Source organism: Falco punctatus, assembly GCF_963210335.1.
Source record: "Falco punctatus genome assembly, chromosome: 10".
In the NCBI taxonomy this organism is placed as follows: Eukaryota; Metazoa; Chordata; class Aves; order Falconiformes; family Falconidae; genus Falco; species Falco punctatus.
Window position 1 is genome coordinate 17,541,001 of NC_137590.1, and position 24,266 is coordinate 17,565,266.

General features: G+C 49.5%; 2 protein-coding genes and 1 long non-coding RNA gene across 6 annotated transcripts; 1 reads left to right on the forward strand and 2 right to left on the reverse strand.

Annotated features, from left to right (window-relative positions):
* Positions 1 to 1,970: 1,970 nt before the first annotated feature.
* Positions 1,971 to 7,625, reverse strand: SIRT3 (sirtuin 3; the record flags this gene model as incomplete). Of its 4 annotated transcripts, XM_080404570.1 has the most annotated exons (8): positions 1,971 to 2,134; positions 3,819 to 4,028; positions 4,420 to 4,581; positions 4,795 to 4,895; positions 5,058 to 5,290; positions 5,868 to 6,065; positions 7,014 to 7,149; positions 7,238 to 7,625. In XM_080404570.1, 8 exons carry the CDS (start codon positions 7,623 to 7,625, stop codon positions 2,114 to 2,116), a joined length of 1,449 nt encoding a protein of 482 aa, XP_080260696.1. In that variant the 3' UTR covers positions 1,971 to 2,113. The 4 variants fall into 4 exon arrangements, with proteins under 4 accessions (XP_080260696.1, XP_080260697.1, XP_080260698.1 ...); XM_080404571.1 differs by lacking the exon at positions 4,420 to 4,581; XM_080404572.1 differs by lacking the exon at positions 3,819 to 4,028.
* On the forward strand, positions 7,584 to 17,168 carry PSMD13 (proteasome 26S subunit, non-ATPase 13). Its single transcript, XM_080404574.1, has 13 exons — positions 7,584 to 7,718; positions 8,284 to 8,362; positions 9,272 to 9,306; positions 9,385 to 9,440; positions 9,815 to 9,858; positions 10,122 to 10,208; positions 11,086 to 11,257; positions 11,745 to 11,824; positions 11,909 to 12,034; positions 12,723 to 12,785; positions 13,744 to 13,824; positions 15,475 to 15,591; positions 16,337 to 17,168. Exons 1-13 carry the CDS (start codon positions 7,624 to 7,626, stop codon positions 16,430 to 16,432), a joined length of 1,131 nt encoding a protein of 376 aa, XP_080260700.1. The 5' UTR covers positions 7,584 to 7,623; the 3' UTR covers positions 16,433 to 17,168.
* Positions 17,169 to 19,114: 1,946 nt separating this feature from the next.
* LOC308070527 lies at positions 19,115 to 23,461 on the reverse strand. The gene is made up of 2 exons (XR_013930749.1): positions 20,506 to 23,461; positions 19,115 to 19,333 (listed from the first exon to the last, which is right to left on the reverse strand). It is a non-coding gene; the product is annotated as an uncharacterized lncRNA (long non-coding RNA).
* Between the last annotated feature and the right edge of the window lie 805 nt (positions 23,462 to 24,266).

The window sequence follows — 24,266 nt, forward strand, 5'->3', positions numbered from 1 at the left end:
AAGAAGGATGTAGAGGGGCTGGAGTCTGTCCAGGGATGGGCAATGGAGCTGGGGAAGGGGCTGGAACACAAGTCTTACATGGAGTGGCTGAGAGAACTGGGGCTGTTCAGCCTGGAGGAGGAGGCGGCTCAGGGGAGACCTTATCGCTCTCTACAACTGCCTGAAAGGAGGGTGTAGGCAGGTGGGGGTTCATCTCTTCTACCAGATAACAAGTGACAGGACAAGAGGAAATGGCCTCAGGTTGTGCCAGGGAAGGTTTAGATTGGGTATTAGAAAACATTTCTTCACCAAAAGGGTTGTCAAGCATTGGAACAGGCTGCTCAGGGAGGTGGTGGAGTCACCAGCCCTGGAGGTGTTTAAAAGACATATAGATATGGTGCTTAGGGATGTGGTTTAGTGATGGACTTGGCAGTGCTGGGTTAATGGTTGGATTCGAGGACCGTAAGGGTCTATTCCAACCTCAATGATTCTGTGATTCTAAGGAAGCAGCTAGGACACCAAGTGCAGAGCTCTGTTCCTGTAGCATTAGCAGTATTGTACCAGGATTCTGTGGGATCCCTGGGGCTAGTCTGATTTATAGCGGATGAGTATTAGGTCCAAAACCTTCTAATTACATAAACAGATAGCCATAAGAGACAGTGTTTTGAGGCTCTAGCTTTGCCATGTGAAGAGCTTTCAGGCATAGAAGTAACAGTGTTCCAGTGCTGTGTTGGTAAGACACAGCTGTGTGCTCAAATGCTTTTATTCCCTTTGCTTGGAACCATAACAAGACGGTGGCACAAAATGCTTTGCATTTTGTTGTGCTTGTTTAGAGCTGGTACTGAGCCAGGGCTGCCTCTAGAACAGTTGCTGTGATAAGCATATGGGTCAGCCAGGGCCACCTGAGTGTGACTTCAATCTCTACAGCCACATTTAGGTGCTGGGGTGATGAAATTCATGCTCCATGGCAGGGAAGAGGCCCTGCTGTGCCAGTGATACGCAAAGTACATCTGCTAGGACACATTCGGGAAGGAGCAGGACATCACTGCAGTGCTCTGACTGATGCTGCCCCTCTCTGGGACAGCAGTTACAGGGAGGAAAGGTACTTGTGTAAGGTTAAAAAGAAAAAAAATAATAAAAAACCAGGTGAAAGGAGTGGTGGTGAGTGGCACGGAATGTGTTAGAATACTAGGGAAGGTGCAAAGTTTACAGAAAAACCCACAGGTGACATCAGCAAAAGAATTAAAACTCTTTATTATTAAATAATTAACACTACACCGATTCAAAACTCTTCCAGCAGCTCAAGCTGGTGTGTTCCTGAACAGGAATGGGGGAAAAGCTCCCCTCCAGCCCTGATAGCATTTGTCCCCTGATTAGCAGAGTTTTCATCTGAAGAATAAACACTACAAGTCTGCAGCAGCTGAAAGATCATGACTAAGAGAAGAGTATCTGAGGAGGAGCTGTGAAGGGAGTTGGTACATGTGGGGAGCTGGAACACTCGCTCCAGACTGCCTTGCCTCAAGGCCTGACCTTCGTGGCATTTTCAACTCCTGCTCGCTGAAAGCCAGGCCCTCTGAGGGTCTCCAAGGATGGACGGCTCAGAAGGAGGGAGACCCAAATGGCAAGCTGCCCGTGCACAGCTCGTCCGACATGCTGGCACAAGCCCACGAGCTTCCAGCCAGTTACTGGTGAAGTTCTCATGGCTGGACATCATCAAATGGTGCGCTGATGGAGTGACAGCCAGGGCCACGGAAGAGGCAAGCCTCTCCTAGCAGGTGCCAACATGAAGCAAGACAAGGAGGGAGCAGTGGCTACATCAACTGTTCTGAAGTCTCAGGCAGGAAAGCCTTCATGTGCAGAGCCAGTCTCCAGCTTGGCATTTGGGCTTCTTTCCCTTCAGCTTCCCTTCCGTCATGGGCGAGGGCCTCTCTGCTCCGCTTCCAGCCCAGCTGGATTCACCCACGGGCATCCCCTCCTCCCCAGCGTGCCAGTTCTGTGTGGATTTGCTGCTGCAGAGCTGGATGGCCTCTTCCACCGCTCCCTGCCACAGTCTCTTTTCTCTGCCCATGCTGGGCATGACAGTCTCTCCTTTTCAAGGTGAACATCGCTCTCCAGCAGCAGGGAGCCAGCTGTCCTATTTGTCTTTTGCATCCAGCTAAAAATAGAAAGACCACACAGTGTTCGCTAGGGTGTTTCAAACCTTCCAGCCCCTGTCAGCTCAGCCAGCAATGCTTCCTAGCACCCAGAACGAGAAGCATTTTGTGTTTTACCACATCTGCATCAGTGATTTAGAGCAGCACAGAGCATTAAACCAAGGGCTGGTTGATCTCATACAAATGCAAAATGGTTTGTAGCGGAAAATCAAAAACCTGACAAGACGACTAATGTTCCTATTCATTCCTACCCCATGATCTGATGAAAGAAAAACAACCTGAACGTTAAAATGGGAATTTTAAAGCCGGATTTTGTCTTGAGTCGAGGAACTCATGTACAGACAGCGCATCTGTTAAAAAAACACCAGCTTCTTACTATGGTGAGCTGGCAGAACCCTACCACTGTGCCCATTTACACAAGCAGAATAGCTGGCCTGGCCCACAAGTTACAACTTCTGCTTAAATTTTAAAAAGCAATGCCAAATGTGGAAAAATCTTCCCAGGACGTCTATATTAATGTAATAACTAATATTAGCACTAAATTCAAAGTAATTAAAAACTTGTTCTCCTACAATTTCTCACTTCTGAAGATCCTGGAAGATTACAGATGCAAGAATGGCACAGGGAAATAAATGACCAGTGGAGGAAAATGCCTTTAACAATTCAGTGCTCTCAGGTGAAACACAGGTACCCTCACTCCTGCCTGCTGTTTGCTGTTCACTGCATGCCTGGCCACTGCAGAGCACTTCGGTTCGGTCTCAGACACAGCATGATTAGAGCTTCCCTTTTTTTACTGCTATTACTTATTTCTCACGATGACCAGAAAAATCGCTAGAAATGAAACCAAGACTACTAAGCGAACATACAGAAAGAGGAAAGCTCCACTAAGGTGAGGTGTGGCTCTGCTCTTTGGTTTAGTTCGGCAGTTACTCATGTTAATGTGCCATTGCTCAGGCTCTCAGCCAGGGAGAAACTGTAAAAGCCAGTGCCTGAACAGCAGCTTCAGCACCCGAGAGCGCATCCCACTGTGTGTCTGCACAATTTAGTGGAGTTTTTCCAGTCTCCTTGCACACATCTGGGGGAAGTGCTGCCTGAAGAAGAGCATGCCCATGTCTTGTGTAAGTACAAAGGCGGGTCCTCTGCTGACTTACAAGATTGTACTGGATATTTGATACAGGTGACAGAGGGGATTTTCTGGTTGGTGGCTTCCAGCTCCAGGAAACTATACCTTTGTCTATAGGGCTTTTTCAGTGTATTTGGGAACAAACTGAAAAACCAGACAAAATCAACAGGAAGCTTTTCAGTAATTGAGTGGGTTGTTGCTTGAAGAAGCCCTAAAGTGTTCTCGTTCAACCCAGAGCCTGACTTTTTCAATATTCCTATTTCATCTGAGGTTGGAAGATCTGCATCCTCCCCTTCTCTACCCCTGACACATTCATCAACGCAGCACTGCTCTGTGGCACTTTTGCTGTGAAACAGCACTGAAGTTTCATTTTGTTTTTTTTTTTTTTTTTAAACCTTTTTGCACTTTCTGTGGTCCTTTTCTGTGAATGCAGGCTGCAGGCATGGCTGTGTCTGTGGTGCAGGTCTAACCCCCAGCAAACAAACCTGCTCCCCCTGGAATAACGCCAGCACAAGGAATGAAGAGGCTGAGGGAGGGAGGCAGGGCTCTGAGCCCCTTCCCACCTTTTCTTTTTCCTTCTGAATTAGTGTTTGCATCTCTTCGTTCCAGTCCAACAGATCCACCAGCTTCTCGACCCCACTGACCACGTCCCCCAGCTGGGCTACGTCATTGTAGCGTTTCTGCCAGGCGAAGGGTCCTACGAGATCTCGGTTGATCAGGACTCGGGGAACGGAGCTGCGAACAGCTCCTGCTAGGCTGGCAAAGGGCTCCACCTGAAGGAAGGCAACCCAAGGAGCAGAGAGAAACTGTCACCTCGCTGAGGGCACGAATTCACAGCACCTTAAGCTTGTAACCACTGTGTTTAACGGTTCTCCCACTGTGGGCTAAGCGACCTCAGCTTTGAACAGGCTGTGGATGCCACTGGTGGTCTTTCCTCAGGCACCCACGAAACTCATCTCTTGCTCTCCAGGACCACACAAGGTTTTCAGGGGGTCTGAGAGCACGTGCACCCTACCTCTTACCCTGCCACTTCAAATTTTACCTCTATTTTACCAGGTTGTTGCCTTCTCCTCTAAACCCTCTCTCTCCTCCCGAGTCCCCTTGGGCCCTGTTTTCCATGTGCCTTTTTCTCCTTGTGAGCCAGGGTTTCCCTTTGTCCCAGACCTCTAGGGATGTTCCGATGATGAAAAGCAGGTCTGCCATGGGGAAGTCTGTCACATGCAGGAAGAAGCGCTGCGGGAGCTCCTCGCCAAAGAACACAATGTCAGGCTTGATGACTCCAGTGCAGACAGGACAGTGAGGGACCCTGTCTGCCATGACGTCCCCCTGAAGCAAGAGCACCCAACACCACTGGTTACAGGGCAGCGCATACCTGTACAAGCAGGGTCAGAACCACAACACATCCTCACAGCAACATTCAGCCCCAAGTCTGGTCCCCTCCAATAAAACCTCTTGGCCCGGAGGGAAAAACAACAGGCCTGCAACAGGTTCTCCTCCTTCTATTAATTTATGTGTCAGTGCCCAACTGTGACCACTCACCCTGAAGTCCTCTCCTGGGAACTTCCTTCGACAGACCGTGCAAGTGGCAGTGGCAAATGTGCCGTGGGCTTCCACCAGTCTATCCGGAGGGATCCCAGCAACTGGAACACAGTATGTAGGAGAGGACCAGCTCAGCATCAGTGGACTGAACCAGAAACTCCACATTAACTGGGCACTCCCCCAGTCCTGCCTCCCATTCTGCTTCTCACCCTCTGTCTCTTCCTGGCACGCTGCTGCTGAGAGATGGGGAAGAGAAAACTCACCTCTCTCCAGCCCATCAATATTCTGGGTGTAGAGGCGCAGGAGGAGCCCTTTGTCATGCAGGAGTCTTAGGAAATAGTGGGTGTAGTTGGGTCTGTAGTTGCCAGGGTAGAGCTCCTTGGCCAAAGTGAAAAAGGGCTTAGGGTTGACAAAGAAATACATCAGTTCAAAGATGGCTTCTGGGTAGGGGATGTTGTACTGCTCAAGGTTACTGTAGAGGCCACTCCCTGGGGACCTGCAAGGAGAGGAGAGCAGGGCTGGTAGTCAGAAGGCAGGACAAGATGCCACCCACCACAGAGCCAGGCCAAGATGAGACAGAGCAGCCAGCCAGGTCCTTGGGTTCTCTCTGGCTGCTTTGTACTGTCCATTGCCTGTTGAGAGAGCAGCTGAAACTACGTCTGCACAGGAGGAGAATGTGACTCACATCCCTGTTCCACTGCCAGCCCACGTTCTCCCAGCTGCAGAGGTGTGCCTGCAGCCAGAAGGAGGAAAGGGCCACACTGGTACGCTGTGAAGACCACGCTCCCTTTTAGCTGGAGTGTCTCAAGCCTGTGCCACGGCCACATAGGCTGCTCTGGTGGCCAAGGTGGCGGAGCGAGTGCAGCCACGGAATCAAGTAACAGGCATGACTTAACTGTCCTGAAGATGTGGGCCAAGGAATGGTGCAAGGTCTGACTGGTGATGCCAGCCTGCCTTTGGCTGGAGAAGGAGATGGAAGGGTGAGAGGAGTAGCAGGCTCCAGCATTATCTAAACTGAAGATCCTGTCCCTTGCAGCACTGAAAAAGGACAAATGAAACGATGGAGGTGTTACCTGAAATCCGGGATGCCGCTGGGGGTGCTAATCCCAGCGCCAGCCATCACCACCACTCGGCGACACTCCTTCTTCTGAATTAGCTCTGCCACATCCCGCAGGGTAAGCTTCTGCTTCCCACCGTCATCTCCCCACCTGCCCATTCCTAAAATGGCCCTGGCAGCAGCAGACAGAGAGAAGGGCCTGGTCCCTTGGATCCTGCTCGGAACAGAGACAAAGCACAACAGGTAGCGTAATGACAGCAACTTCAGCTGAAAACTGCTCAGGGAGAAATGCACCACAAGAATTTCACAGAAAGTTCTTCACTGGGTAGGACCGCGTTCTAGTTAACAAGAAGGAAGCTTAACTGCTTGTCTAATCTGTACCCCAGCAGCAGATACTTTCCATTGTGCTTTCTTATGCAGATCTAAAAATACCATGTCATAGGGGTACAAGCGAGACAGGGTTGGACACAGGGCTGTGGGAGCGGTAGCACTGGGACTCACAAGTCTCACAGTCGATTTACACTGCTTTTGGGATATGGAAGACTCTTCTATGTCCTCAGTTTCAAGAAGTTTGTAGGGTGATGTGGTCACCCTGGGACAATGCAGCCCAGGCTGGCACGGACACGGTCATTTCTCTACATCCCCCAAGGGCTCTGTGTGCGAGCTCCACGTGGAAATAGCAAATGCCTAAAGGAATCACAGGTCAGCACTATGGGGCTGAAAACAGTCATTATCGTCTCAAGGAAGAGCCTGTCCTGCACCAACATGCACTAACTGGGAAGATTACGAGCGGTCCAGAGGAGACGTGGGACTCTGGAAAAGTCAAGAGAGGGCTGCTGGATCTCTGCAGCCCGCAAGTAGCAATTACCGAGCTCATTAAGTGTCGGCCTCGGTGTGCCCGACACGGCCTTCCCAAGGACACGGCTCTGTCCCGTTAGACCAGGCTCCCGGGGAGCTACATTCGGTGTTCGGTAAACCTCTACTGCCCGAGCCCCCGGGCAGCTCTGCCTCACGGGGCGACCCTCCCGCCCGCGGAGAGGCGGCTGCTCCGCGCTGCCGCCGCCGGTTCCTTCCGTCGGGCCCCCGGTGCGGAGGCCCGGCGGGCAGCAGGGCCCGGCACCGGCGGTGGAGGTGCCGGGCCCACCGAGCCATGCGGCCTTACCTGGGCGCTGCGGGACCCGCCGCCGCCTCGCTGTGCGCAGCGCGCAGTGGGGGCCGGGCTGGGCGCCCCGGGCCGCCGCCGCCGTCCTTGGGGCCGCCGCCATCCCTGCGGCCGCGCTCCCACAGGCTCCTCCACGCTGCAAGAAAGCGCAGAGCGGGTGACCGGGCGGGGGGCGCCCCCCATGGCCGCCGCCAGCCCCCGCCGGGCCCCTCCCGCGGGCTCACCCGCCGCCAGCCGCCGGGCCCCGCGCTCCATGGCCGGGGCAGCGGCCGAGCCCCGCCGCGCCGCTACCGCAATGCCCCGAGTAGGCGCGCCCGCCTCCCGCCCGCCTCTCTGGCAGCCTCCCGGCCTCTCCCCGCCGCCCCGTTTTGGGTCGATTCGGGTCGTTTCGGGGTGCTTGGGGAGGCGGGGGGGAAGGCCGGGGGGCAAGGCGTTGCCATGGCTACCGCGGGGCGGGGGGGCGTGCGCCGCGCGCCGCGGGGCCTTACGGTACCCAGCGTGCCCCGCGCGGCGCCGGAAGTGAGTGTGCATTTCCGGCGGCCGCGAGCGCGGGGGCGGCCGGGTGTCGGCATCGCTGGCTGCTCTCCCCTCTGTCCCTCCGGCCGCCGCCATGAAGGACGTGCCGGGTTTCCTGCAGCAGAGCCAGAGCTCGGGGCCGGGGCAGGCCGCTGTCTGGCACCGTCTGGAGGAGCTCTACAACAAGAAGTGAGCCGGGGGGGGGAGGCCGCGGCTGTGATAACACCGGTCCCGGAGAGCGGGCCGCTGCCCTCGGGGACCGGCACGACTCCCGCTCGCCTCTGTCGGGTGTTCTGGGGCGTTGCTGGGGGGCTGTGCCCCGCCGGGCGCCTGCCCGGGGCCCAGCGTATGCCGGCTTGGCTGTTACGCAGAGAGCGGGGCTTCGCGGCCCTCGCCCGGTGCTGAGCCTACGATACAAGCGCTGGGATGATGAGCCCTCCCCGGGTAGGAGCAGGCTCCTCCCTCTGTCCTTTTGGTAACTTAGTAAGCGTTTAAGCAGCACGAATGTAGCGGTAGAAAATCAGGGAGTTGACTTTCACGGTATTTTTCTTGGGGTTACTTTATATTAGTGCCCTGAGGGGTGGGGGGTGAGTGTCTGTCACCGGTTTCGTTTCTCATTTGTCTCCGTCGTTAGTCACAGTAGCCGTGGAGACAGGTGAGCCTAACGGATTTGAGTGTGAAATACAGCATGTGGCAGGAGCTGAGGCGCTGGTATAAAGTGGGAACTCGCTGACAGACCTTATTGTTTTTTAAGACTCTGGCACCAGCTGACTCTGCAAGTTTTGGACTTTGTTCAGGACCCTTGCTTTGCCCAAGGAGATGGACTCATCAAGGTGAAGTATTTGATTGTTCCCAAGAGGTTTATCTTGCTGTGGCGAAGTTGAGTGATGGTGTTTTTGTGCTAGTGAAAAATAAGCTGCCTGTGACTTGTCTCTGGAGATTTATTAAACTAGATGAATTCAGTTTTCTGGGGCTTATGCACTATATGTGAGTGTGCAGGATTTGATTGGCATGTGAAAATTCTGCTAAAATTAAATGTGTCAATTTTAGAAGCTGCAAAAGGATATTTTAAATTCATTCACTTAAGTTTTTTTGGGGAGAGGGTACAGGTACAAAAAGTTCCCTTTTGTAACAAGAGGTTTGCAACTGCAAGCATAGGATGGATTGTCAGGTCTTCACAAAGGCTTCAAAATATTCAGTAGGTTACTTCATCCAGTGGGAGCTTCTTCCAGGTATGAAGATAAGGGTGTACTCAGTCCAGAGTCGCATATTGTCTGTCTGCTACAAGTAATAATGAGCTTTCATGCTCCTTTGAGGTTTTAGGTTAAAATTCACCTTTCTAGGAGACAGTTATTTCCATGGTAAAGAGCCATGGGTTTCTAGAGTCAGCCTCTTTTCTGAAGGCATGCAAAGAGAAATTTGAAAGCTTTGTGTCTGTGCTTACTGTACAGTCATAACTGAAGACACACACCAGCCCAACCCATAGCAGCAAGGCACTGTATGTATTAGTACCTGCTAGCTTGGAATCACTCCTTGCAGTTGGATAGAATTACTTGAATAGCAGAGATAAAATTATCTAAAAAGAGCAATCTTTGGCTCCTGGATTCTGTATGGTGTAAAAACTTCTGTGTTGGATGCCCACTACTTTGCTGGAAAATGAATTGGAATGTAGTGAAAAGTGAGTGTCATAGCTGAAACAAAATACCTGTTTGCCCTGACTGTCAATATCTTTTTGCCCACAGCTTTATGAGAACTTCATCAGTGAGTTTGAACACAGGTGGGTTTGTTTGCCTGGAAGTTTTTAGGTCACCTACTGTTGACTGAGACTGTTCTGACAGTGAACTTTTTGTTCTAGGGTGAACCCCTTGTCCCTGGTAGAGATCATTCTTCATGTAGTCAGACAGATGACAGGTAAGTGTCCTTACCTGTTACTTACAGTATTTTTAGTAACCGATGTGCGTGCAGTTTGACTAGTTAATAGTAACAGCTAATTCTTCAATGTTAAGCTGTTGCCTTTCTGCTGTATTGAAAAGGAAAAGCGCTAAGTCAAAAAGCATAAATGAATGCTGCTATCCAGAGTAGCCACTCTACTGCTTTGCTAGGGAAATGGCTGGCGATCAGAAAGCCAGGCCTACAGGCAGCAGAACCTTTTGAAAGTTGAGCGGTGTACTACAGAAAAAGTATATTCCAGTCTTCATGAATCCAGTAAAAGGAGATATTTCTTCTGTATATTCCACAGGAATTCCTGATGTTGCTGCTTTTTTTTCCTTTTCTCTCTACTTCAGATCCCACTGTGGCCCTTACTTTTCTGGAGAAGACTCGAGAAAAGGTATTTTTGAAATTGCTTTTTCTGGTAGTCCGCCTACAGGAATAGTTTTGCATTTGAGCATATATGGTATAGCTGAAGAGGCAGATACGTGTATGTTGAAACCTATGCTGGAAAATACCTACTCCTTTTCTCAGTGAACAGCTCTGTATTTTAATGCAGGAAGATGGTAACAAATGAAATGCAACCAACGCAATCTAGGTTTCAAGAGCCTACCTGGCTGCAAGGGTAACACTCTCTAAAGATGTATCTTTGTGTAACTGCAGGTAAAAAGCAGCGATGAAGCAGTCATTCTGTGTAAAACAGCCATTGGGGCACTCAAGCTGAACATTGGAGACCTGCAGGTCACCAAGGTGAGGTGATGACTCAAGTAGTTCAAGCGTTCAGGTATTTTGGAGCACTGTGACACGCTTCAGCCATAGTCACAGCATGGATGTGCCTGTGTCTGTGCCTCAGTTCTAAATGAGAATTTGATAAATCTGCAGTTCTTGGGATTTCCAGGAAGACCTGGAGTTCTGCTTTACGGTTTGTAGGCCATAACAGTGCATGGGTAGTACTTAAGAACAAATCTTTGATGTTTCAGTAAGATTCTGATGCATGTAGCCTTTCAGGTGCTGTTGCTTATTGGTGGCCTGCAGCTGCTCACTGCAGCTGTTGGTGTGCACAGCTTGAAAGAGAGGGGGGAGAAAAATAAAAATCTTTATATATTCCAGTTTGCAGCTTAGAGGGTCTCACGAACTCGACAGTATATATGCTACTTGTTGGTGAACTGCTAGCGATGACTGAATTAGTGTATCATTTCCTGTGCTAAGCATGTTGGGTTTTTTCATCTCTTGGCTCTTTTTATAACTGTCTCTCAAACCTAAGATGAGGGTTTTTTTCATGCAGTGCAGCTTTATGTCCCTTAGAGCAAGTACAAAGTTTGATGGGTGTAAGTATATATAAAGCGTGTGTGTGTATATAAATACAGTTGAGCTGCAGGGTTGTCTTTTTGAGGTTTGGGGTTTTTTTTCCTAACCTAACTACTATGTAAAGGGAGAATGCCATTGCTTTATTTTTAGTGCTGTGGTCTCTGCTTTAGTACCAGGTGGGTGTTACTTCTGGACCACACAGGAATGCTGTAGCCGTTACAGTAAGGCTGCTTCACAGTGGTGAAGTAGAAGGCCAGGAACACAGAGGTGTATGAGGTGTTCCTTCATCTGTAACAAGCAGGTTTTTGCCCTCCTCTAGGAGACCATTGAGGAGGTTGAGGAGATGCTGAACAATCTCCCTGGGGTGACTTCAGTTCACAGCCGCTTCTATGATCTCTCCAGCAAGTATTATCAGACAATTGGGAACCATGCCTCTTACTATAAGGATGCTCTGCGGTTTCTGGGATGCATTGATGTTAAAGATCTGCCAGGTAACTTCTCCTTTGCCAAGCACAGAAATTCCCAGTTTTCATTCTCTGATTTATCACTTCAATCTAAATACACGTGCTGGCAGAGAACAGGTTTTCTCAGTGTTATTTTGAATCTGCTGTAGTTGGGCCAGGATCTAGCTGGAAAGAGGAGGAACCCACAAGAATGGCTGAGTAGGATTCTGTTCCTAAGCTATGTTGGGGTGATGGGAGAGGGGAAGTGCCCCCACCAGAAGAGATAGTTTGTTCTAGTTCCCCAAAATCTTCACTAGAGATTGAAAAAGTAGCCCTTTTTTTTCTTTTTTGCTGCTGCTGTGGTTACTGCAGGCTTCTGAATTTCAGGCTTGGGAGAGGATGAGAAGTAGGGCTGGGAGTGATCTAACACAGGTACAGAGAGGAGAGTGAGGGAAGGATTAATGGGGCTTAGGCTGCTGTTTCATTCAAACTATTTTTGTTGGTTTAGTGTTTTTTGGTTTTTTTTTTTTTCCAGTATCAGAGCAGCAGGAGAGAGCCTTTACCCTGGGACTGGCAGGGCTCTTGGGAGAAGGTGTTTATAACTTTGGGGAGCTGGTAAGTTGGGGCTTTGTTGCTTCAGCTGTTGAGTATCAGGAATTTATTTTACCTTATTAACACTATCCTGCCCGGTTTCTGCAGCTGATGCACCCAGTTCTGGAGTCCCTGAGAAACACTGATCGGCAGTGGCTGATTGACACACTTTATGCCTTCAACAGTGGTAATGTAGAGACGTTTCAGGCTTTGAAGTCAGCATGGGGTCAGCAGGTGGGTGAATGAGTTGCTGTATTGCTTAAGGCCTAAGCTCAGTATTTAGGGAGGACACTTAGGAATTCTTAAGGCAAATGTGTTCAGAATCTGACTCTGGTGCACTGGTATAATTTTAATCATAGCATAGTAATGTTACTTTCATTTTGATACATATCATTAGTTCTCTAATCTTTCCTCTGTGTCTGGTTGATTGAAAGAAGCGAAGAGAAATCTTTTGTTATCCAAAGCAAACAAAAACATCATGCAGTGCTGCACACAGGAGGATAATTCTGATTTAATTTCCGTAATGCCATTCACTCCCAGTATTAAACTGCTTCCAACGTAAAATAGTGGCTTTCCCTTGCATTCTGGGAAGTCTGAGGAAAACAGTGCTGTTGGATATTAACTACACTGGCTGTACCAGAAACTATCAGCACAGAGTGATTTACAGGTGGGCTTGTATGTCTGCTTGGGCAAGGCTGTGCCCTTTGATAAAAGGTTGCCTACTTTGTGCAGTTCTTAACACTTGTGTTATGGAACCGTTATCAGGCAGTGGGCGGCTTGTAGTGGCCTCCTCCCTTTTAAATGAAGGTAGTGGGTCCCCATGTGACTTACTCATGTGTGTAACATGCTGTTTTCCCCTGGGTGCGTATGTGTTGGGGTGGGGGAAGTAACAATGAACTTGTTCTATTTTATCCTCTTACAGCCAGATCTGGCTGCAAATGAAGCACTTCTGCTGCAAAAGATTCAACTGCTATGTCTTATGGAGGTGAGCTGAGAACTGTGATGTGTTAAATATGGGAAATGAAGCGGGACTGCTCCAACTACCTTTTGGTGGGGGTAGCAGTGTTGAATATTCTGTTCTCTCGATGCATTCATTCAGAAACTCGTGGGTATAAATACTTGACTGCAAATTTTGCCTCTAGGTGGTGCCAGAAGGCAGTACCCTTGGGGGGGGGGAAAGGCACTTTGTAAGGGCTTGTCTGTAGTTTCAAGAATGTGCTCTTTCAGGCAGGATATTGGAGCTGTGGAAGGAAAGAGCAGGCTTTGCATCTTGAGGATGGTATCTGAAGTGATAACTCTTAAAGTATGTTCTAGTTTAACAAATTAACAAATTTAACACTTAAAATCTTAGTTTCCTAAGGGCTGAAAATCCTTTCCCTGATGGGTAACCTTAAAGGTTTAAACAGTTTCTTTCCTGTCACTTGAAGGCTTTGGCTCTGTTGTTACCAAATAATACTGCTGTATAAACCTCCATGGCCCTGGATCTTTTTAAAAAACTTAAATACTGAGTTGCCTGAGGTGTAATATGTTTATACACACCCATATACCAATATGTGTGTATGTTAATGTGTATATATATATTCCATTTCTGGTGTTTTATTGTGAATGAGTTTTACCACCTGTAAGTACTGCATTGTCTCAGGGACGTGGTATGTACAGAGATGTTCTAACACAGATGTATCTGCTTTATTTGGAGATTAATGTTGTTGCCTAGGAAATTTATGGCTTGGAGCAGTAAGGTGTGTGTGCAGGAAGGAGCAGTACTCTTCCTTTCTGCTGACATAAATACTTCAAAGAAAAATGCATTTTTATTGAATAGGAGAAATGCAGTTGCTACTGCAGGTGGAGAGTTCAGCAGGGCAGTATGAGGGAGGTTGTGCACACTGTTGGAAAAGACTAAAATCATGTGGGATTTATTTTTTGTTTTGTTTACTTGAATTCAGATGACTTTTACCCGACCGGCCAATCACAGGCAGCTCACTTTTGAGGAGATTGCTAAGAGTGCCAAAGTCACCGTGAATGAGGTGAGTTCAGCTTTAGACAAACTTACTAATGTCTAAGTTCTGAAGCTCTGGAAGTGTCTGGATAGACCTACTCCCGTAGGTGAATTCTTAAGTAGAAATGTTCTCCCCTCTTCTTGTGCATTTGAAGAACCCCTTTCTTTTTTAAGAAGGAATTCACTGCTTGGTGCTCCTGTTTCTCGGTAAATACATTTTTGAAGATTTTTAGTCATAGTCTTTAAGTTGGAAGAGAGCTCTGTAGATCATCTGTTCCCACCTGCTCCTGAAAGCAGGTGTTTGGATTAGGTTATGTAGGGCCCTGCCAAGCCTGTCTTGAATATTTTGTCAGTAAGAGGGAAATGTCACTAATATTTAATTTTTCTCATGGTGAAGAATTTTCTTCTGTTATCCAGATGTAGTCCCTGCTGAAGCAAATCCTGCCTGTGGTCTCTTGTCCTTTCACTGTGCATCCTTATGAAAATAGTATCTCTTACTTTGTTATGGCCTTTAGGTACTAAAGACTGTGATTGAGGTATTTCCCAAGCTACCTCTTGTCTAGGCTCAACAAATTAGATTTCTTCATAATGTCAGGTTCTTGGCCTCCTAACCATGGTGGCCCATTGTTAGACTCTCTCCAGTTTTGCAGTGTCCCCCTTAAACTGGAAGGGGGTGAAGCAAAGCTGGACACAGTGCTGCAGGTGTGCTCCCACGAGTGCCGAGTGGAATAATTGCATCCCTTGATCCACTGGCTGTGTTCTCGCTGATGCAGACCAGGACACGGTTCCCCTTTGCTGCTATAGGGGAGCACCCCTGGCTCTTGCACAGTTTCCTGTGCCTGCCAGACTTTATCCATCACAGTATGCTTTGCTGAGGATATTCAGGGTATGCTGCAGCCAGTCAGTGCTGTGGCTTGGGATCGTTTGATCTCAGGTGTCGGACTCCATGTTTATCTTCACTGTACTTCATGGGATTCATGTTAGTGCAATCTCTTGAGGTCTGTCTTCATGGTAGCTCTAATTTCCAGTACATCTACATCTCCTTGCCGGTTTGGTATCATCCGTGAAATTGTCATCAGGCTAGCTTAAAGACAACTAAATAGTGTCAGTCTCAATATCAGTCCCTAAGGAGTGCTAGTCATGACCAGCTGCCTGTTGAAGCCTCTAACCACTCTTGTTTGAGGTTGGTAGTTCAGCAGGGTTTTCCCCTCCTCTTGTGGCTTGTCCATTCCATAGTCTACTAGCCTGTCAGCAAGGATGTGGTAGAAGGTTTTGTTGAGCACTCTGCTAAGAGAAAGGTACAGGACACCTACAGCATTCTTCTCGACCACTGAACAAGTTATTTAAACTAAAAAGGCAATCCGATTGGTCATGCAGATCTTACCCATGGTAAATCCATGTTGGCTTTTTCCAATTACCTTGCTCTTCCTGGGATTTCAGAGAAAAGAAAAAAACTGCTCTTAGGGAGAAGAAATCTCTCCTGTATATTTAGATGTCAAGTCTCAAGGCAGTATTATAACCTAGAAGGGGATGGGTGTGAGACAGGCTGCAGTTGCTTTTGATTTTGCTGTGTGCAGTAAACAGTCTTCCAAAAGCAGGTGCCGTCTAAAGGTTTTATTTCTCTCGGGGGAAACTGGGTGATTCTCAATTGTTTCCTTTAATTATTTTTAATTTTCAGGTGGAACTGCTGGTGATGAAGGCGCTCTCGGTAGGCTTGGTGAAGGGCAGTATCGATGAAGTCGATAAGAGGGTGCACATGACATGGGTACAACCGCGCGTGTTGGATTTACAACAGGTAATGACCATCTTGAATGTTAAGGCAGTGCTAACTTGTTTTGTCGTGTGAGGTGACCTGGAAATTAAAATCGGAACTGTCAAGGGTCGCTGTTTGGGAATTACTCTCCTTGGTGGTACTTGAAGATGCTCAAGGAGCGAGGAAGTATATCAACTTTTCCTCATTCCTTTTTACATTGTTGCCTTCAGCTTTTACCTTGTGTATACACACCTTGGGCGCATTTTGTATCTGCATTTTGCAGTAAGTAGTTAAAAACCTGTCAGGAGATGGAACAGGATATTGGTGACGCTTCTCTTCTGAAAGCTGCTCAAATGCTATGGCTGTGTTCTCCAGAAGGATGCAGACATCAGTGTGGCTGCCTCAAGCCTGAATGCATGAAGCAAAATCTTGGAGTTTCTGGGTTGTAGGCAGCACGCTTGTCTTGAGAAGTTCAGGGTGATAAATACAAAGGTGCTGAGCTTCTCAAGTTCATCCTCGTAATGTTTTAGGAGACTGTATAGGGTGCCTTTCACCTTTAAAAAAACAGATTTGGTACATGGAACACTAGCTGCAAATAATTCCTTTAGTGCATTTCAATTTAACTTTCAACATTGCTATTTTGATGGTAAAAGATGTGAAGTAGCATCTTTTCTAGATGTATGGGTTTTTGAGAAGTTGTTAGGGATCTCAAGGGTTTGTCCTTAAATGTGAATATTGGTATTTCTGGTGGTTGGTGCATTAAAGTGATTGTGGACTTGCCTTGCAGATCAAAGGAATGAAAGACCGCCTGGAGTTCTGGTGCACAGATGTGAGAAGCATGGAGATGTTGGTGGAGCACCAAGCTCATGACATCCTGACATAGAGGACCTTGCACTACCCCTGGGAGAGTAACTTCTACTGCTACTGACGCTAGCAGCACTCAGACCACTGACTCTGTACTGAATTATATTGAAGGGGGGTGGGTGGGCAGAGGGGAGAGCAGCTTTCTGACGCTTGTTTGGAGGAGTAAGTGGCCTTTTGCTGTGTAACCCTTTGGTGCTTGGAGTCAAGATTTCCCTATGCGCTATCATTGGTGGCACTGACCACGAGAGCTCCCATCCCGCTCTCATGAAAGGAGGACAGAGGCTCCGCGGTGGCTGGCTGATCAGTCTTGCTATCAGGCTGTTGGGGGAGGATGTGATGCTTGTTGCATGTTGCGGGAGCGGAGGCTGTTTGCCGGGTACAGGGGTAGCAGAAGTTCCTTTATGAGAACGTGCTAGAGAGGTGCCTGACCGTCAGTGTACGTGGTGTTACTTGGTGGCGTTGGCCTTAGGAAGGCGCGACCTTCCCTGGTAACCTCTCTCCCCCTGCCCCTGCAGCAGCCCGAAGGCAGCATTACTGAAATCATCTTTCTCCTTTTGCCCTCTTTCTCCACAACCCCTCCTCCTCATCTGCAGTAGAGGGAGTGTTTACTCCATCAAAGGGTTTTTTCCAGGATTACAGTTTAGTGGATGTGTTTTTATATACTTTTGGGGTGGTTGTCTTTTATGAACACTTTGTGCTAAAGTGAGTTGCAGCAGTATTGCTGGAATAAACTTCTCTGCCTTCCCTTTTCCGTAGTTTGTAGTCTTCGTAACATGCAGTTGAGCCTCTGATCCATTTAAAAATACGCTTCCTTTTAGATTTCATGTTATAAATCTCTGTCCAAGAACAACACAGGTTTAAACAGTCTGTTAATCGCCAGTGGGATCGGTAAGTAGTTTACTTAGCATGTAGTACCTTGGTACATACTTTGTCAAGTTCCTTTCTTTTGTGGGAAACTGTTGTCCCTGATGCCTTTTCTCAAGCTGAATTACTGCCTGAAAAGGCCTAAAGAAGGCCTGAAACAACAAGTTCTTGTTCTGCTCTTGCCTCTTAACAACTGCTACTTCAAAAGCTTTCTGTAATGTAATTGTTTTGCCCTACTGTGGTGCCTTTATAGGGATGGAAGATAATTGCACACATCAAGAATTTGAAACAAACGCAGATCTGAACTGGGGGCTGCCTCCAAGTATCCGTTTGGATGTGTAATACTCCTGATTATAAGGCAGTAATGGCAAACTACACTAAGGGTTATAACAGTAACTTTAAATTGAATGAATACCTGGTTGAATTACTCGGAATGTAAGTAGATCTTTAAATGCTGCTGGTGGTGTATCTGTGCTTCAAGAAGCATGGTTTATCGGTGTATCCATTCTTGCTTCACGCTGCCAGTTTGGTTACTGCTGTGATTCCAGAGCTCTGGTTATCAGTTGGATTCTCTGGTATCGCCCTGACAAACTGTACCACTCGAATTTTTATATTTTGCTGTCTTGACTCTGAGGGTTTAATGTTGGCAATGGAAAAAAGCAGGCACGTGGCTGATGCCAGGCTGCTGTGCAGGTATGAAGATGTCGCAGGCAAGGGAGACTTCAGGTTTATAAAATGAATAAACACCCCAATTGTCAGATCCTGTGCCTGGTCACCCTCCACCCTTCTGCCTCTAATAAATTCTGGCCTAAATTCCTTCATGTTTTGGATTTGTCCAGGTCTGAATGCCTGCCTCTTCCCTGTCCAGCCCATCAGTTCAGTCACTTTGCTCTGCCCTTGCAGGTTCAGCTGCTGAAGCGTGCAGAGCCGCGCTGTGTTCTGTGGGGTGCAGTTTGACTTTCCCTAGTTCATGCTTCATTTCGCCTTCCAAAGCTCGTTCCTGATGTCACTTTTACTGACTTCAAAGAGCACGTGGAGGAGACAAGTGTTGAGATCAGAAAAATGTTCCCTTTGTTTTGTGGCTAAGGACAGGAAAAAGGCTTTAAAAGTACAGTCTCCTTAGCAGTGTCGTGTCACTACATGTTAGGAGTAAATAAAATGCCAGCTGTGCGGCAAAGCTTGTGTGTCGTAGGGCTGCTGTTGCTTTAGATGAGCATCAAAACCCCCGAAATGTTGCTGTTGAAATGGTACAAGTGTGCTCTCCTGAGACTACTTTGACAACTCTTGTACTGTGGGGAGTGCTTGCTTGTATGTAAATTTTTGAGCAGGTCACTGAAGTGAGTGTGAAGATCTGCAGTCTAAGTGCATTACAACAGTTTCAGAGGTTTTTTCCAAGATACCTGGAAGTAGTATTTGCTACCCAAACCTTCCTGTGTGGCACAGAGTGCTGGCTGGCTGCTTCCCTAACAGAAATAATTTGGGAAATGGGGTGTGTGTTTCTTGGAGGCAGGGAGGCTCTTCACACAGGAGGAAAAGATGCGTGTGTAGCACCCAGGCTGCAGACCGTTTTAAATGTCACTTACAGCCTTTGAGTATTTTCTTGCTAGGAATTTAACTTGGTTTTGCTTCCTTGCTAGTGCTGTGAGTGGTTCCTTGGTATCTGCCCTGTGCTTCACTGCAAGGAACAAGGTAAAAGCTCCAGTGGGAAATACACATCCAGGCTGGAGCCTGCTGCAGACTCGCAAAGGAGCAGCGTGCCACCCAACAGAGCAGGATTACAGACCCATTCCCCAGTGAACAAGCTCACGGCTGAAGCAAAACCAACAGGCCATTATGCTGAGTGTTAATGTGAATTTTAATGAACAAACTCAGAGGGTTCCTTGCCGGTGAAGATCTGTTCTGTGGTCTTTACTCATACTTCTGCTCTTGACAGGGTGCGGGTTCTTCTTGCCACTTCTTACTCTGGTCTGCTCTTGTAGTGTTCGATGTGTGCCAGGATCCAGGCTGTTGGCAACAGGAAGCACACAGACATCACAGAAAGCGCGATGGCTTGTTCCTGCCGGCGGGAGAAGAAGCAGAGAACTAGTGGGATGGCTACGCGACAGCCACGTCCTACGCGGGGTTCCTGGGGTTCTGCGCACTGGTGCGGTCGGTCTAGTGCAACGGATCGAGTGCACTTGTCTGTGCTCCTTGCTCTGTCCAGCTGTGCTCAGATGGACACACCTGGGGGCTGTGGGAGGGAGATGGGGGTGCGCACAGCAGCTTCCACCAACGGCTGGTTGCTCTCTAGATTTGTTTCCACCACTTCATGTTTCTCTGTCGTGATACTCACGGAGAAATCAGAGCAACTTGTGACCTTCCGTCAGCAGTGAGGCGCCTGCTGGCGCTCGCTTGCAGTGTTTCCAAGAGCAGCTGTGCCTGACTTTCAGATGACTTTGAGGAGTGAATGGCAACGAGCAGCAGCCTCTTCTATTTCTGGTGCAGCAGGGCAGCACTTAACCCCTTGCACTGTCGCCTGTCTTTCTGGTTTTGGCTAGAAAAAGAGTCTCGGGGCTCATGCACTCTGCAGACCTCGGAAAGGCAGCAGGGGGTAAGCTGCACAAGTGAGGGGTGGAGGCAAAACCCAGCCAGGATTTCTGATAAAAAGCTCCTTTTTCCAAGCTCATTTCACCCAGTGCAGGAGGGTCTCCACAGCTGGAGCGGCTCCTGTTTTGGTGGGGACCTTCCCCAGAGGGAGGAATGATGGAGGGACCTACACGCTCTGGCTCTGTGATGACAGCAGATCTTGTCCTTGCCCACTGGACTTCTGCTTCAGGGTGAGACCCCCGTGAAAGGGGGAATGGGACCCTGGGCTGGCCGGTTGTCTTGAAGGGACTGTCATTGCCACCTCTGTGAGGTCCTTTGGCTCCCATGGCTTAGCCTCCCTGGGGGGCACCCTGGGCTGCTACCCTAAACCCCAAAGGTTAAAAAGGGGGCTGAAAGGATAAAATAGAAGCAAGATCCTGAAGAGGGGAGCAGAGACCCAACACCCTGTGGGGGTGCAGTCGAGCTTGCACTGCTTGGGGGGCACCTTCCCACCTTTTTCTCTCCTCCCTCCCCTCTTGCTTTCTCTCTCAACAAAAAGAATTTGGCTATAATGCCATAGGGTGGGTGTTGTGCCCCTCCAGCCAGGTTGTGTCCTGAGAGCAGGTGGCTCCCCCCCTTTCCAGCCCCCCACAAACTACTCACAGTAGCTGAGACTGGGTGTTCGGGTGGCTTGGAGGTGATCTGCACCTGGGGGGCTCGCGGGATCCGCAGCGCGCTGGCCAGCAGCCGGGAGCCCCGCTGGAAGCCCCACATGGCGACGGCAGGGTGAGTGTGCCACTCACTGCGGCCAGCTGCAGCTGCCCAGCATGTCACTGCTGCCACCGCCCGCCCTCGGCACGGGACCTGCTGCTCGCCCAAGGGAACGGTGGCGGAAAACCCTTAAACAGCAAGATTGTCCCAAATCACTCACTACTTAATTTTTTTTTTTCTTTTCCTTAAGCGTTGGGGTTTTTTTCCTCCTAGCAGCACCCAACTCCCTGTGCCTCCCAGGTCAAACCCCATGTCCTCAGTCAACAAGGTGGGTCCTCTCTGCGAGCAGACCTCTCCTGCTCCCCAGCTTTTTAAAATTTACAACTTAAAACTTAATGTACTTTTGGGGTTTTTTAAGCTGTTGCAGACGTGATGCCTCATCTTCTCAGTCTGATTGTAGTGAACTGGAGCTGGCTCATCCTGTCTGTGGCAATGGCTTCTCCATCTTCTGTTGCGGCTCAGTGTTTGAGTCTGCTCAAAACCGTGTATGCACGGGCTCCTCCTTGCGTGGTGTCTGTCCAACAAGCCCATCGGCCACGGGCTGTCTAAGGTGCTGTCAGGTCTGTTGCTGGTGTTTGATCAAGTTGAGCTGGAGTTTGCAAAAGCAGCTCCCAACTTGCCCCGACCTGAGAGCAGAAGTGGCTGAAAGCTTTCAGCTTGGCTGTTGTTCCTCCGGTGTTTGGGTGCTTGTCAGCAGGAGAAATTGTGCTCTTGCGACTTCAACACTTGCCTGCTTTGCTGAATAACCCAGCTGTGTCCTTTTCTTGCCTAAAATCCGCTCTGTAGGAAGTTTGCCAGGATTTGTATGCACCCATTCAGAGTTCTCCTTCCTGGGGCTGGGAATGCTACCTTCCTCTCCCTGACTCTCCTTGCAGCTCCTGGGGCTTCTTCGTGATTGCAGCAGGCTCTTCTGGGGGGTAAAATTGGGTTTTGTCTTCAGGAGGTCAGAGCTCTTCCCAGAACATCTGTCTCGGGAAGGTGCAGGCTTTTACCTTAAAAACAGCACGATGGGCTGCAGGGGCCGTGGCTGGTCAAGCATACATTTGTTGATGAAAGATGATGCTGAAATTTAAAAGCGGCAACTGAATCCTCTTACCTTATATCTGCTGCTTTCAGCTGGCTTTCCGAAGGATTTCCCTTTCATTCCCTGCCCATCAGAGCCTCTTCCCGACCAGCTGACAGTCAGTAGTCTCTCTGTGCAGCAGACACAAAGCTGGGGGGTGGCGGAGTCTGACAGTGAAGATGTTTTGTGAAACTGCTCAAAATATCTGCCCTGTGAGACAAAGGAAAGGAGTAAGTGACCTCCAGGAAGCCCCCCTAGGTGACATCTCACACTCATCGACTTCTCCCTTAGCGTTAGTTGATTTTCTCGAGCAAACCGATGTTGGGCTGTGCCTCTGCATGCTGCTTGTTGTGACAGAAATATGTGATAGCTCCGCTCTCCTTGTCAGAAAGCAGTATCCAGCCGCCCCCCTCTGGGTCTCGAGCTCCATTTCGCCAGCCTAAACCCGATGGAGGACCCGTCTGCTCAGGGGACTCGTCAAACAAGGGCCATGATGCCGCACGCAGCGTGGCCACCCCAGCCTGCTGCTTGCTGGCACCAAAGCAGGCGTCCCGAGTTCCCCCTTGCTGCTGACCCCCCCCCCCCTGCCCCGTGTTCAGCATTTTAGGGTGTGAAGGAGAGGGCAGCGTTCCTGTGCCTGGGGCCCTTCCTGAGAACCTCCCTAGGAACCTTTTGCTCCCTCAACTCCCCATCTGTGGCAGACACTCGCGATGAGGAGTGGTGCTGGGATTAAGGGGGTGACAGCAAGAGTGGCCACACTGGTGCTGGGCAACCATGACAGGTTCGGCTGTTTTTGATGAACAGTAGGAGAATAATCCTGTTGTTGGGGAGTAAAGCCTTGCAAATTTTGTTCTAACAGGAGCCAAATGAAAGGACCAATTAAAGTCCTTGAGAAACTGGAGAAAAAGCTGGTGGTAAAGGACAGATGTGGTTAATGGATTTCCCCTGAAATTACCAGGGAAACTTGTCTGTGCCCTGACTTATGCAGAGAAAATCGTCCTGTGCAGATGAATAAAAAGAAAAAAGAAAAAAGCCTCGAGAAACCCTCCGTTCTGGTCACAGCGCGATGGGCTACTTTGAAAAAGCTACATCAGGGTTCGAGGAGGTTTTGGTTTGCTGTGAGAAAGGCCTTTTCTGAAAAGGAGTATTTCAGTATTCCCGTCATGGAGCAAAGGAAGCCGAGTGAGTGTCTGCGGGGTCGGCGGGGGGAGTGCCGGCTGCTGGGGGCTCTTGCGCCCAGAGCCTACCCCAGGGGGTCTCCGCGCTGGCAGGCTGCGTGTACCTGCCCCTGCCGCAGGCTCACCATGCCTGGACCAGCCGGCGGTTGTGAATATTAAAGACTAAATTAAACTTGCTGTGGTAAGGTATGGGTTTAAATCCTCGAATATGAAAGGAGCAGAGCTGGGAGCAAATGCCAACGGTTGGGCTCTGCCCTTCGCTGCCCATCGGGATTGCTGCAAGGCACCTCTATCTGCAGCGACAGGGCTGCTCCAGCCAGGCTCTGCTCTGTGGGGAGCATCTGCCTCCTCGGCTGCTCACCCGGGAGCTGGTGAGCAGAAGACCAGGAGCAGCTGGCACAGGAGAGCTCTTTGACCCTTTTCACCCCTTGTTTTGGTAGGGAAGGCGTACAGCAGCTCTTTCTTAACCAGCCACCCTTGCTGCTGCTTCTCCTTTTTCTCAGCTTCTTCCCTGCATGTTTTCTGGTAGGAACACTGTTCCCAGACACATTACGCGTGCTCACGGAAAACCCGCCCTTTGCTCCTGTTCCGCGCGGCTGGACCCAGAGGTAGGACAAACAACACTGTCTTTGGCTGTGCCCTCTGTCTGTTCCCTACAAGCTCATGCCATTGTTTCCAGCGCGGTCTCTGGTTCAGGTTCCTCCTGACTGACTGCTGTCCCCGCTCTCTCTGGGGCTGGCAGTGGTGGGCTTGAGGCTGAATCTGGAGGGGCTCATCCTGCCTTGCTCAGGAGCAAGTGGTGAGGAGCCTTCACCTTCCCCAGGCAGCAGCCAGCAGGGAGCCGTGGTGCCGTTCGCTGCTGCTGGACCAAGGAAACACATTTTTGCTTCCTTAATGCTGATGGCAGCTTTGCTCGAGTCAGACACTGGCTTTTCTGCGGATTTGCAGAGAACAGATGTATAATATCTATCCTGTAAAGGCTGGATTGTTCAATAAGATAATCTCCCTCTCGGGGTGCCGGCAGTGGGTTGGTCAGAGACGCAGCATCTGGCTGCAGTGCTCAGTGTCCCCCTGCCCGTGGGGACAGCACCGCAGGTCTCCCTGCTGAGGGACGTTTGTCTCTGCAAGGACCAAAGCTGCTGCATGGGGTGGGATGGAGAAACTGCTGCTGTGATGCCCCTCTGACACGTCATGGATACAGGCAGCGCTTGATGGGGCCGAGAAGGGAACCTCGAGGATTCTCCTGCTGCAGGAGCGTGGAGGCTGAGCACGAGCTGGGGCTGCCCCACATGCGGGCTGAGCTCGGGGGTGGCCCATGGCATGTGGGGGGAGCAGGGAAGGCTTTGAGGTGCAAGAGACATAGGGTCAAGTGACAGGTGGACCTGGGAACCTCCATCTTCTAGTGAGCATTG

Excerpts from the sequence above, each read along its gene's own strand:
- PSMD13 (XM_080404574.1), top strand. The coding sequence starts at position 7,624 with ATGAAGGACGTGCCGGGTTTCCTGCAGCAGAGCCAGAGCTCGGGGCCG. Across the intron at positions 11,258-11,744 it reads TGATGTTAAAGATCTGCCAG|TATCAGAGCAGCAGGAGAGA; the intron begins GTAACTTCTCCT and ends TTTTTTTTCCAG. Across the intron at positions 12,035-12,722 it reads AGTCAGCATGGGGTCAGCAG|CCAGATCTGGCTGCAAATGA; the intron begins GTGGGTGAATGA and ends ATCCTCTTACAG.